The 13,897-nt window shown below is 43.8% G+C and overlaps 1 protein-coding gene across 1 annotated transcript in view; it reads left to right on the top strand.

The window, feature by feature from the left end:
• LPIN2 (lipin 2) overlaps nt 1-13,897 on the top strand; it is a 47,460-nt gene that overhangs the window by 14,665 nt on the left and 18,898 nt on the right. Inside the window, exons 3-8 of the mRNA XM_081205586.1 lie at nt 235-330; nt 1,060-1,361; nt 5,788-5,895; nt 7,321-7,444; nt 9,577-9,913; nt 11,044-11,143. Coding sequence (XP_081061712.1) covers nt 235-330; nt 1,060-1,361; nt 5,788-5,895; nt 7,321-7,444; nt 9,577-9,913; nt 11,044-11,143 — 1,067 coding nt within the window. The remainder of the gene's footprint in view (nt 1-234; nt 331-1,059; nt 1,362-5,787; nt 5,896-7,320; nt 7,445-9,576; nt 9,914-11,043; nt 11,144-13,897) is intronic.

The following is a 13,897-nucleotide window of genomic DNA, read 5'->3' on the forward strand; positions in this document are numbered from 1 at the left end:
CCTCCTTCCAACTTCACAAAGTTTAGATATACCGGGTCAGCTTGTCACATGTAATGTATGCTCCGATCAAAGTGGGTAGACAAGTACTAGAGAGTATGTCGATCATTCAGTCTTTACCCATTTGTCTCAAAGATTAGAGGGGTGGGGATGGATGATGTAAAGAGGCAAAATATATTTTAATTTTTGTGTGTATTTTTATTTTCAAATGCTGTAAGGGTATTGTATGTTCCACAGATTGATATTGAAATTAACGGAGAAGCAATTGATCTTCATATGAAACTGGGTGATAATGGAGAAGCTTTCTTTGTGCAAGAAACAGAAGAAAAATTTGTAAGTAGCATAATTTAACATCCATGTCTATTCTGACATTCTGTTGTACATATTTTATGTAGTAGGGAGGAAATTGTGTATTGGGAAATAAGGATTTCATATACAGTGGTGCCCCGCAAGACGAATGCCTCGCAAGACGGAAAACTCGCTAGACGAAAGAGTTTTCCGTTTTGGAGGTGCTTCGCAAAACAAATTTCCTATGGGCTTGCTTCGCAAGACGAAAATGTCTTGCGAGTTCCTGCTGGGTTTTTTTTCCTCCCCCCCCCCTTTTTCTAAGCCGCTAAGCCGCTTATCAGCTGATCCGATCAGCAGATAAGCCGCTAAAAGCCGCTAGTAGCGCTAATAGCGCTAATCCTCTAATCCGTCAATGGGCTTGCTTCGCAAGATGAAAAAACCGCTAGACGAAGAGAATCACAGAACGAGGCACCGCTGTAATTACGCATTTTGAATTTAGGAGCCAGGTGTTTCTTTTCCTCACTTTTTGGACGTACATAAATGAATACTGACATTCATATTTAAGTGACAATGAAAAGTCTTAGGTTGAGTTTCTGAACATCACAAAATGGATCTGGAATTACCTGCATTTACATGGGAATTTATACATGCACTGTGATTTCAATATACTATATACTAAATTCCTATATAATTCCAATATAGTGAATATTGTAATACTTTAGTAGTCCATACATAATGTATGTAACTGTTATTCTTGCCCAAATCATTTTTAAGGAAAGAGTTCCTGCACATCTTGCAACATCCCCAATACCTACAGAAGACCAGTTCTTCAAAGAAACTGATGATCACTTGCTGAAATTGGGTGACAATGAACGGATGTGTCTAAGCTCAGAAATACTACAGATTGTGGAAGCAGAGCCATTTTTCCCCTCTGGGTCAGTGAAGAAGAAAAAGCGAAGGAAAAGAAAATGTAAACAAGATGCCAAGAAGGAAGATCAGATCTCGGCTCCTGGAACTGAGGAAGGCTTTGAAATGGAAATTAGCTCAGATGATGAGAGAAGTATTCTGCCTCTGAGGTAAACTTTTTAAAACTACCTTCTTATTTGGCTAACCTGTTGAAATATAAAAAGCTCAGTAATTATATTTGTTTTATATTTGGCAACAGTGTGAAATCCTACCAGAAAAGAATCCTCCAGCTGTTTAAATGTTCAACTACTTAATATTTGGAAATTCACATTTGGAGTTTGTAATAACTTATATCTACTTATAAATCAGAAAAGCAGATAATAAACTAGGGGGTGGTCTTTAGTAAGAAATATGCTGATATGGCAACTGAATGTTCTAGTCACACAGTCAGGCACTGATAATTACCCATTCGGGTTGTATTTCTAATGTTAAATAAGAAAAGCAAATACCTGCAATAAATATATAATTTTAACCTGTATCTAAATTGCATTACATAAGTTATTAATTTGTAAAGCATTACTTTTGAGAACACTCAAACCCCATTTCTCAATCGGAAAATGTTTCATGTATTGTAGTTGCTGGAGACTTTCTAATTTGTAAGTCATTAAATATGTTTGTAATTTTTTTCCTGAGCAAGTCTTGGTTGTGGTGTACGAGTGCATGTACGCACGCAACAAACTAGATAATCATGAAGGGTGAGACCCACAAAGAAAACACAGTCTGTCATATGCATAGGGAAGTCGGCACCAGAGTGAATGTGATCTAGTTCTCATGGTTTTCTATCCAGCCTCCATCATAACCCCTACACATACTATTCCTTTTCCTTTTCCTTTTATTTTTTTGTATTTGCGGGGACGGGGATGGAGGTGGGATGGATGTTTAGTTGGGAATTTGTTTGATTTTAATGGATTTGTAATTTTTATAGTTTTTCATCTGTATTGTTTTTTGTTTTCTGGGGTTTTTTATTGTTTTAAGGTCTTATTTTGTTCTTAAGGGGAAGGGTCAGGGCTGCCGGGGAGTGGGTCCCAGCCAACAAAATGGCTGGGGCATGTTCCACAGAGGGGGATGCGCTGGGACAACCGATCTCAGTGATCACGGGTAGGAGGAGGAGTTACGCTAAGACCAGACCATGTCATTACAGAGGAGGCAGGTTTAGTCGTTGTCTGAGGACTATCCCTGCCTCCGGGTCTTGTCTTGTCCGGATGGATACTAGAATCAGCAAGGGATACCCACATAGCCTGAAGGTGCTGCTGTGCAATGCCAGGTCAATGATTCGTAAGACCACTGCCATCCATGACTTGATCATGGATGAAGGATTTGACCTGGCTTGTGTAACAGAGACTTGGTTGGATGAAGCAGATGGGCCTGTTCTTGCCGCTGCTTGTCCACCAGGTTTCTCTTACGCACAGCAACCCAGGCCTTGTGGGCGGGGAGGGGGGGTTGCAGTGATTTTTAGGAAGTCATTAGTTTGCACCAGGCGTCCTATTGGGAAGACCCAGTTTTCTGAGTGCATGTTCTGGAAGTTGGGCAATAGGGGCAGTACAGGATTCCTTTTGGTGTACCGACCTCCCCGCTGCACCAAGGATTCCCTGCCCGAGCTGCTTCAGGTCGTGGCGGATGTTCTCCTGGAGACACCTAGTTTGGTTGTCCTAGGGGATTTTAATATCCATGCCGACACGACCTTACAAGGGGCCGCTCGGGACTTCGTGGAAAGCATGGCCTCCATGGGGCTGTCCCTGAATAAGTTTGGCCCAACCCATAGCCGCGGACATGCCTTGGACCTGGTGTTTACCTCCATGGATGTTGGTGTTCTGACACTAAGTAAAAGCGAAACAAAAGAAGTGCCATGGTCAGACCACTTCCTGGTGCAACTTGACTTCTCCGCGACCCTTCCCCTCTGCAGGGAGGTGGGACCGATTCGGATGGTCCGCCCCCGCCACTTAATGGATCCAAATGGTTTCCAGAGAGTGGTAGGGGATGCTTTATCCCATGTTGATGGCCTTTCAGCTGATTCCCTGGTGGCCCGCTGGAATGTGGAGTTAACCAGGGCTATTGACTGTTTGGCTCCGAAGCGCCCTCTCCGATTGCATGGAGCCCGGACAGCCCCGTGGTTCTCCACGGATCTGAGGGCAATGAAACAATCGTTGAGACGGCTAGAGCGCCGGTGGCGGACGACCCATTCTGAAGCTGACCGGACACAGGTTAGAGCTCAGTGTCGAGCCTACCAAGTGGCGGTAGCGACGGCGAAGAAGGCTTTCTTCGCCGCCTCTATTGCATCTGCAGAAAACAGCAGCAGGAGACTTTTTCAGGTGGTCCGCAATTTAGCGGAACCACCTGCTACATCGGGGCCCAGTACGGGCCACATGATCTCCTGCAATGATTTTGCAAAGTTTTTTGCAGATAAAGTCGCTCAGATTCGGGAAGAGGTGGACGCCACCGTGGGAGCAGGGCCGGGGCAGGAGAGTGCTAGAGTCCTGTCTAGTCAAATTGCGTGGGATCAATTCCAATCTGTTACCTCCGAGGATGTGGACAGGCTGCTTGGACGAGTGAAACCAACCACCTGTCTCCTTGATCCTTGCCCATCCTGGCTTATAAAAGCTAGCCGGGAAGGGCTGGGCGATGGGCTTCGTGGGGTGGTGAATGCTTCCCTCCGTGAGGGAGCCTTCCCAGACCCGCTGAAAGAGGCGGTTATTAAACCGCTTCTTAAAAAACCATCTTTAGATGCGGCCACGATGGCCAACTATCGCCCAGTCTCAAATCTTCCATTCTTGGGCAAGGTGATTGAGCGAGTGGTTGCTGAACAACTCCAGGCACGCCTGGAAGAAGCGGACCATTTGGATCCCTTCCAATCGGGATTCAGGCCTCATCACGGGACTGAAACTGCCTTGGTCGCACTGGTTGATGATCTCCGGCGGGCTAGGGACAAAGGTGAGAGCTGCTTCCTAGTTCTGCTGGATCTCTCAGCGGCGTTTGATACCATCGACCATAACATCCTTCTGGACCGTCTTGAGGAGCTGGGGGCACTGTCATACAGTGGTTCCGCTCCTTCCTCCTGGGCCGTGTTCAGAAAGTGGTGGTGGGGGATGAGTGTTCAGACCCCTGGGCTCTCACTTGTGGGGTGCCTCAGGGTTCTGTCCTCTCCCCCATGCTTTTCAACATCTACATGCAGCCGCTGGGAGAGATCATCAGGGGGTTTGGGCTGGGTGTTCATCAGTATGCAGATGATACCCAGCTCTACCTTTCTTTCAAATCAGAACCAGTGAAGGCGGTGACAGTCCTGTGTCAGTGTCTGGAGGCGGTTGGAGGATGGATGGCGGCAAACAGATTGAGATTGAATCCTGACAAGACAGAAGTACTGTTTCTGGGGGACAGGAGGCGGGCAGGTGTGGGGGATTCCCTGGTCCTGAATGGGGTAACCGTGCCCCTGAAGGACCAGGTGCGCAGCCTGGGAGTCATTTTGGACTCACAGCTGTCCATGGAGGCACAGGTTAAATCCGTGTCCAGGGCAGCTGTGTATCAGCTCCATCTGGTACGTAGGCTGAGACCCTATCTGCCCGCGGACTGCCTCGCCAGAGTGGTGCATGCTCTGGTTATCTCCCGCTTGGACTACTGCAATGTGCTCTACGTGGGGCTACCTTTGAAGGTGACCCGGAAACTACAACTAATCCAGAATGCAGCAGCCAGACTGGTGACTGGGAGCGGCCGCCGAGACCATATAACACCGGTCTTGAAAGACTTACATTGGCTCCCAGTACGTTTCCGAGCACAATTCAAAGTGTTGGTGCTGACCTTTAAAGCCCTAAACGGCCTCGGTCCAGTATACCTGAAGGAGCGTCTCCACCTCCATCGTTCTACCCGGACACTGAGGTCCAGCACGGAGGGCCTTCTGGCGGTTCCCTCACTGCGAGAAGCCAAGTTACAGGGAACCAGGCAGAGGGCCTTCTCGGTAGTGGCGCCCTCCCTGTGGAATGCCCTCCCACCAGATGTCAAAGAGAACAACAACTACCAGACTTTTAGAAGACATCTGAAGGCAGCCCTGTTTAGGGAAGCTTTTAATGTTTGATGTACCATAGTATTTTAATATTCTTTTGGAAGCCGCCCAGAGTGGCTGGGGAAACCCAGCCAGATGGGCGGGGTATAAATAATAAATTATTATTATTATTATTATTATTATTATTATTACATACTTCAGCCACTTTCTTCCAAGAAGCAAAGACTCTTTAATCCTTCCAAGCATGTGTACAATAGTGAACAGCTTTGGCATTCAACAAAAAGGAGAGTTCTTCCAAAGCCCCTGTTGCTGTTTACTCTGGCAGAAATGGAGTTGGAGCCCTTTGCTTGTGTCTCAGCTCCTATGGATGTGAGTCAGTGGGGCTGGATCTCCAGGTCTTGCTCAAATCAGAATATGGAGCATGTTGAAAAGTTGCTTATGGAAGTGTTGGTTTCTCCTCAGGTTGCTTGGAACTCTTCAGTTAAAATACATCACCAGGGTTTTTTTCTGTGAGCCCCCTTTTAAATATAGTCTCATCTCCACAGGAACCCATCAGATTCTCCACCAAAGGACGAAGAGTATAAGGAATCATTGATTTACCACGCAAAGGACCATTACCCTTTATCAGATGGAGACTGGTCTCCTTTGGAGAAGTAGGTCACTTTCATGTGTCACTCTTTTTAATGTACTGAATGTTGGTGTTACAGCACATCTGGACAAAGCCTGGCTCCCATGGGACTCTCCAGGGTATTCCCTGTGATCTCCAGGATGGAGAAAGAGAAGAGTTGGGCTCCTCACTCACATCTGTGGATTTCTCCAGGCTGAGGATCTGGAGCAAACTGGGGAGGGAGGGAGACAGGAGCAGAGCAGGCTGATAGTAGTTGGAGGCTGGGCATCCCAAGGGAAGATTGACTGGCAGGGAGAGAACGCTGAATGATGGAAAGTGGGGAAGAGAGTTGGTGAGAGAGAAGGGGTGGTTGGTGGTGGTGGTGGTGGGGAATGTGTGCACCAGAAAGCATGCATAAGAGAGAAGGAAAAAGCAAAAAAGGAGGTTGTTTTCTCCAGCTTTGGCCCCAACCACTGCTGATATGTCTCTCCCCCTGGCACCACATGCATTGCACATGCCCCCATGGGAATGTTGCTCTTGACTCAGAACAGATTGCCTACTCTTGTAATAAAGATCAATACTTCTTGGGATGCTTTTCTGGCGTAAACATTACATTAGGCATAACACTGGACTATTGAAACATGGGCAATACTTCTATGGCTTGCCATGTTTCTATGGATAGTGTACTCTGGCAGTTAACTTAAGCTGTCCTTGCCCCAACCTCTGATACTAGACATTTTTCAGAACCTCTTACCTTAATAACACCTGGAAGTTCCATGTGGTATTAACTCTATAGACACTTTTCTTCAAATTGGCTGAGAAGAACTAGGGCTTCTTTGCTGTGTAACTGACCAAGTAAATTATGTGGGGAAGGGGTAGAATGGCAATAGAAATGAGGGTAATCTATGATCACAATGGAAAAGTCAGTGGATTTTTGCCTGCCATCTATCTCCTTGATTTGAATGTGTGTCTTGAAAACTGCTTCCTTTCAAGAAAAAAGAAGATGATGTAGGCTGCAAATGGACCAAGAAATCTAACTTGGTTTTGCAAGTTTCCATAAATATCCTTGAATTACCACTCATACACTATGCTTTGATTGGAAGTCCTGGATCTGCTTACATGAGTACATGCTTGTCTTAAGTTGAAAATGTGCTCAGTCATTTTTGTTTTAAGCCTGCAGAATAGGGATATATTGTTGAGAGAGAGAACTTGCAACTATAATTATTTTGCCTTGTGAGAACAGTTATGTTGAAAATGTTTAAAAAACACCTAATGAAGAAATCTGTTTAGAATGGCCAACATTAACTACTTTATTGTGATTTTTAGTTTTCCTCTCCTGTTGCCTCACAGTTTGAAAGCCCAACTTGGCTTTCTGTATAAGTGAAGCTTTGTTAAACTGGAGAAAACAGTCCTTGAAAAGATCTGAACAACTCATGCCTTGAAACACAATAGCTTTGTTTTATTTTGACAGTCCATTTAGCCAGCCAACTTGTCCTAAAAGTGATTCAGAACTTGAAGTTAAGCCTACGGAGAGCTTACTCCGAGCAGAGTCTCACATTGAATGGACGTGGGGAGGGTTCCCAGAATCTACCAAGGTAAAGTTATTTGTGAATACAAGTTTTTGGAGGGAAGGTTTTGATAATGTCATGAGATTTTCTTTTTATAGGTTAAAAAGTAGCACTATTATGGAGACTGTTCCAATAGAAAAAGCACGAAGGTAGCTCCCTCTTGTGGTTCGTTGTTGGTACTTCTCTAAAAGCAGGCGAACTTTCCAGCATAGGCTGTGATTGACCACAGGAATCTTACATGGCTCCTGCTGTAGAATTTTGTGCACCTGAAGTCTAATGGTTAGTGTTACAATGTAAAAACACCTACATCATTAACGCTTGGTGGTGTGTAGATCATGGGCAGCTAGTGTTGGATTTTGTGTCACATTTGATGATAGTCCAGATGAATCATTTTCCTATTCTGCCTTGAAGGTCCAGATTTTTTTTGATTTTTTAAAAATATAGAAACTGCAAGCAACCATTCATTTCATGGATGGGTGCTGTTAGGAGGCACTGCCATATTTTGTATCTGACGTGCATTATGGAATAATGTAAATCAATTTATATTTTGTATGTGATGTGTTTCCTGTTCTCGGTATTCTGAAAAGTGCTTCCTTTTCTTATGGTTGACTGTGCCTAAGTGGCTTGGGTACCATTGTTAATGAAGGTTAAACCTGTGTCTGAAGTAGCCTGTTCCAACAGACCAGTATTAGCATCAATGTCTAGTTCACTGTGAATAGGATGGATTTTATCCCCAAAAGTGCTTTGCAAATGTGTCGCAGAATGATTTTTTAATATGTATTTACCACCTGGAAGAGCTCTACTTGATTTTGCTATATGAGGAGATGCAGTGGTGTCACAAAAGTGAGCACACTGTGCCACCATCAAGATCACAAAATACGCACAATATTTTGTTCTTCCTTGTGTTCAGTCATAGTCTATCTGAAATTTGCTTGGGAGCAATCCTGTCATGAGCCAGTCCATTGTGAAACTCTAGATTCAACAGCAGTGCCAGGCCTGTCAGCTGGAAACTGACAAGAAACCTCTAGAGCATTTAGGCATCCATCAGATTCCATCAGTCTCCAAGGGTGGGGCATCTTAATAGTTCCTCCTGCTACCTACTGACAAACCAGACTTCACCAGAATGTTGGTGTGACCATGACCATGGTTTGCTCAGCACCCTGCTCTCAACTCTCACCAGTGACACCCAAAAGCTGTCAGCATGTGACAGCAGCCACACCCTTAGAAACAGCTTGGACTGGCCGTCTAAACCAGGAGAGGGTAGCCGATGGGTCTTGGACCCTCGATGAGTTAGGGACTTCCCTGCATGCCAAAACGGGCTCTAGTGGATTGAGTGGACAACCCCAATAATGAGTCCAACTGTCAGGAAGATAGTTTCTGCACATGCTATAGAGGGAAGTGAGGTGCAGAGGGGAAGTTGGCCCATCTAGGAAAACTCTGATCCTAAGCCTCTGCTGCCTTGTGTGATTTCTTGGGAGAAGAAAAGGCTAAGGAGTAAACCCTACTCAAAAGTGGAGTCCCTAAGACAGTTGAATGGTGTCTTGTACACCTCCTTTCGGAAACTCCTGCAGCCAAGCTGGTGCCAAACATATTGCTCTCAATTCTTTTGGACCACATCAGCAAGGCTGAGATAGGGATCTTGTTGTCTGGGCAGCCCAGGACCTCCATACACATTGCCCAGGCTTGCACCCTGAGGAGGTGTACTTTGATGCTGCTAATGCAACAGTTTGACTTCATCCCCAGACTTCACTCCATGGTCTCTCTAGACAGATGGGTGCCAGCAACTTGACCACAGCGTTATAAGAAGCTCCCTAATGCTTGGGAGTGTGTAAGTTTTGTGGAGTGATTTGCAAGGCTGGATTAATGTACAAACAATTGGTACATCTTTCCACGTTTGTCTATCAACTATGCTGCCCATTGACATTGCAGAGTCTTGTTTTATATTTGGAAAATCAGGTGCCGTAAGGATGCAAAAACTCTTCAGTTGAGGTGGACTTCTATTGATCTAACACACACACACTTCTGAATTCTGGAGGAGGGTGGGACACAAGCTTTATTGAAATGCTAAATTAGAACCACTTTAAGCTGTTGGAACTGAATCATGCCGATGATGAATGAGATCAAAGCATTATTGTTTTAAAATGGTGCTTTCTTTTCAGATAAGCAAGAAGGAAAAATTGGAACATCCCAGAACAGTTACAATCACTCCATCAGAGAAGACGCATTTCAGGGTAATATCTAGCAGTGATGCAGCTGAAGATGGAATTTTGGTGAATGATTCTGTTTGTACAGTAGTAAAGCCTGAACCAAGAACACACCATCTACTTAAGAAGCTAGATATTAAAGAGAGACTTGCTTCTACAGCCACAGAACCAATTTTGGACATTCTTCAAGGTTCATTGGCATTAGATTCTGATACTCTTCCCAGTCCATTGATAGATTCTCCGACAGAAACTAAACCACCAGCAAAACTTGATTCCCCATCAAAGAAAAAAGGTAACATATTTTTAATTACCTGATAAAGTGTTGACATACTTTCTCTTTTACCCCAGATTCCACATATTTAACCATTTTTCAATAGATAAGTAGCAAATATGTTTGCTAGTCCTGCTTGCAGCTGTTCATGTAGAATAATACTGTAGTAAATAACTTAAAATTTCTGGTTCATACACAAAGTTTTAAGTTTCACAAATGAAGCTTAAATCATTTATGTTACTTCATCTGTAATGCAGATGATAAAATTACATTATGTAAAATGTTATTTTGATTCATAATAATAATTTATTTTTTATACCCCACCCATCTGGCTTCCAACAAAATATTAAAATGCAGAAGTCTGGCAAACATTAAAAACTTCCCTAAACAGGGCTGCCTTCAGATCTTTTTTTTTTGGGGGGGGGGTTCTGTCTTGTCTTTTAGCACATATATTTAAACAGCTTAAATGGTCTGAAAGCCAATTTCAGCAGAATGGGTAAAAGTGCCCCTAAAAGTAGCTTGTATTGTAATTATATAAATGGAAGGAAGTTCACAGAAGAGGACTTGAGTGTGTCTTCCTCTCCCTTACAGCTTGCTGTGCCCCTCCAAAAGTCTCTCTAGAGGAACATAGGAAGCTGCCTTATACCGAGTCAAGACTATTGGTCAGTGTAGCTCAGTATTGTTCACATGGACTGGCAGTGTCACCCCAGGGTTTCAGACAAGAGTCTCTCCCAACCCTTCCTGGAGATGCTGGTGATTGAAGCTGGGACCTTCTCAGGACAAAGCAGATGCTCTTCCGCTGAACTATGGCCCTTTCCTGTAGAGCAGTGTTGGCCAACCTTGGGCCTCCAGCTGTTTTTGGACTACAACTCCCATCATCCCTAGCTAACAGGACCAGTGGTCAGGCATGATGGGAATTGTAGTCCCAAAACAGCTGGAGGGCCAAGTTTGGCCAACACTGCTGTAGAGGAATGGAAATGGGATATAGGAGACTCCTAGGATAGGAAGGAATGACTCAGAATTCAGTTGAGACGTCTTGCATGGCTCTTTGATTAACTTTTAACGGGAAGCAACTTTTATGTGGAGGCTGCAGTCTGCTTTAAAATACATTAATTAATTGTCCTAAATGAATACCTTTTTTTATTTTAAAGGGATACATAAGAGAAGTCATCACCAAGGGCCTGATGACATATATTTGGATGACCTGACAGCTTTGGAACCTGAAGTTGCTGCTCTTTATTTTCCCAAAAGGTATTTCTTAATTGACAACACACAGATAACTGACAGAACACAGAGATATTTCACAGTAAAACATGCAAGTAATGTGTATTTCTTTAAATCAATCATTGTTCCCCTGTTTGTTTTCCCTTTTTCATGTAAGAGAAAAGTCTTAAAAATAAGATAGTTGTAAAAACTTTGTTTAATCTTCTCCCTGCCCCCACCTCTTACTCAGCCACACGGAACTAATCTATACTTGTCAGTTAAAACATTATAAACGCGTTATAAACATGTGACACCAGAGGGTGCTGTAGAGCAATGTAAAATCGTCAGTGTAAAATTGCATTGAGAGCTGTATAATGGGCTTTTTTAAAAAGGGTTTTTACAATCCAACACAGCTGTTAGGTACATATAATGGAGAAGCATTTCTAAACCCCTTTCTAGTTTAATTTTCCCATGTTAACAATTGTACTTTGAAAGCCAAGCCCCCCTAACCACTTTTCTGAGACTTTTTAAAAAGAGCCCTGGTGGGTGCTGTTGTCAACAGAGCACAGTGTGTCGCAGGAACATGACAGAAAGGCCGCCTTTTCTCTCACTCTTCCCTCAAACCTCTCCTTCACAGGCCAGTCCTATCATGAGTCAGCCTGCCTGGCTGCTCGCCTTGCCCCTCCCCACTGCCCACCAGCCAGCTTGGGACATGGGGAAGGAGCCTGTTAGCTTCTGTTATGCTGCGTGCGCTTAAAGCAGTGGGGTCCCTGAGCACTGGTTCTCTTGCAGCGTGCCAGAACACAGCAGAAGCCAACAACCATATCTGGAAGTGCTGGCAGCAGGCACAGCATTGGAGGCTCCTGGCAACCTTTATTAATCAAAATTACATTATCTTCAGAGGCGCAGGGAAATTGAGGGGGAAACTGCAGTATGTGGGGACAGCCAGGGGGAGCTAGACAGGGTGGAACCTATTCTGCCACTTGCTGCCTGCTGACACTGCACATATGTGACATAAGTCTCCTCCTCCTCCTCCTCCTCCAATATTTAAGTTGGTTGTTTTTCATTATGTTGGTTGGGGGAGAGGGTGGGGGTCTTTTTTCAGTCCAAGGACCATATTCCCTTGTGGGTAGTCTTACAGTGTTGGGCAGGGGAAGGGGAGAAAACAGGCAGAGCAATAAATATAACCCTTAAATTTCTACAATATGTTACATTTCAGCCACATGTCAGGGGACTCAGTACACATGTATATCTTTCTTCATCTTCCACACAGCCAAAAAAGAGGCATCTTCACTCTTTAAGGACACATTCAGCCAGGCAAAAGCACTCTAGGGTGTGGGTGAGGGATGTGGCTTGGAGAGGAAGTCTTGGAAGTCGGATAGAAATTCATCTGGTCTCTGATCCTGAGGCTTCTCTCCTGTTATAATTGATAGAATTGGTGTGTTGGTGTGTATATATCTGTGTTTTACAGAGAATGTGTCATGCCTAAACTATGTAACCGTTCTGTCTCTCTCTCCTTTCCTCACGTAGCATGTAATTTACGTACAAGGCATTGTTCATGCTACGGTGATAATCTCCAGTTTATGTTATCCTGTGATTTCCCGTCAATAGGGAGGGCTGCCTAAGAATACTTTGGCTGCACTTTGCTCCAGACCTATTTAACGTAACCCTGGGATGGTTTTATGATTATTGCTGGGTCATGCTGAGTTACATATTGGTTGGATTTTTAGCACATCACTGCCATGCTTGTCCCTATTTGGTGTTGATATTGTGTGCTAAAAGCCAATTGCAGAAAGTCAGCATGTGCTGAAAAAGGAAAAAAACCTACTTCATTGTGCGCTGTGCCAGAACTGGAACTCACTCAGGGCAAAGTGGCTTTCTGGCAGCAGCTCATGCTGCAGAGATGGCAGAGATAATTGATGACTTGAGAAGGAGGGCACTTGAGATAGCTTCATGGAGGAAAAGTCTAAGAACTGCATAACTTAACCATGGAGCTTCCATGTTCAGAAGCAGTACATTTCTTTTTTTATATATATATAAATTTTTATTAGTTTTACAAAATTTTTAAAACAATACAAACATATAAAAAGACATACAAACACGTATAGTTTCATGACCTTTTTTTCATAAACCTTGTTTCTCGGACTCCCCCATACCTCCCCTTTCTGCATCCCAATGTCCAAAATTTCCCAGCAACTTCCAAGTTAGTTCTGTCAAACATATGTCTTCTTAATCTTTCCTTCAGTCTAGTCTTATATCGCTGTAACCCTTTCTTTCTCAAAACCTCGACATTCTAACATTCATCAAGTTTATAATAATCCTTAAGATACATTTTAAATTTCCTCCATTCTTCTTCCGCCGTCTCCTTCCCCTGGTCGCGGATTCTGCCAGTCATCTCAGCCAGTGTCATATAGTCCATCACTTTCATCTGCCATTCTTCCAGAGTGGGTAGGTCTTGTGTCTTCCAATACTTTGCGATAAGTATTCTTGTTGCTGTCGTAGCATACGTTAAAAAAAAATCTATCTTTCTTTGACACCAATTGACCGACAATGCCCAAGAGAAAGGCCTCTGGTTTCTTAGGGAAAGTACATTTAAGTACCTTTTTCATTTCATTATATATCATTTCCCAGAAAGCCTTAATCTTCGGGCACATCCACCAAAGGTGATAGAAAGTACCTTCAGTTTCTTTACACTTCCAACACTTATTATCGGGCAGATGGTAAATTTTTGCTAGCTTGACTGGGGTCATGTACCACCTATAGATCATTTTCATAATATTTTCCTTTAAGGCATTACATGCC

Source organism: Podarcis bocagei, assembly GCF_964188305.1.
Source record: "Podarcis bocagei genome assembly, chromosome: 8".
Lineage (NCBI taxonomy): Eukaryota > Metazoa > Chordata > Lepidosauria > Squamata > Lacertidae > Podarcis > Podarcis bocagei.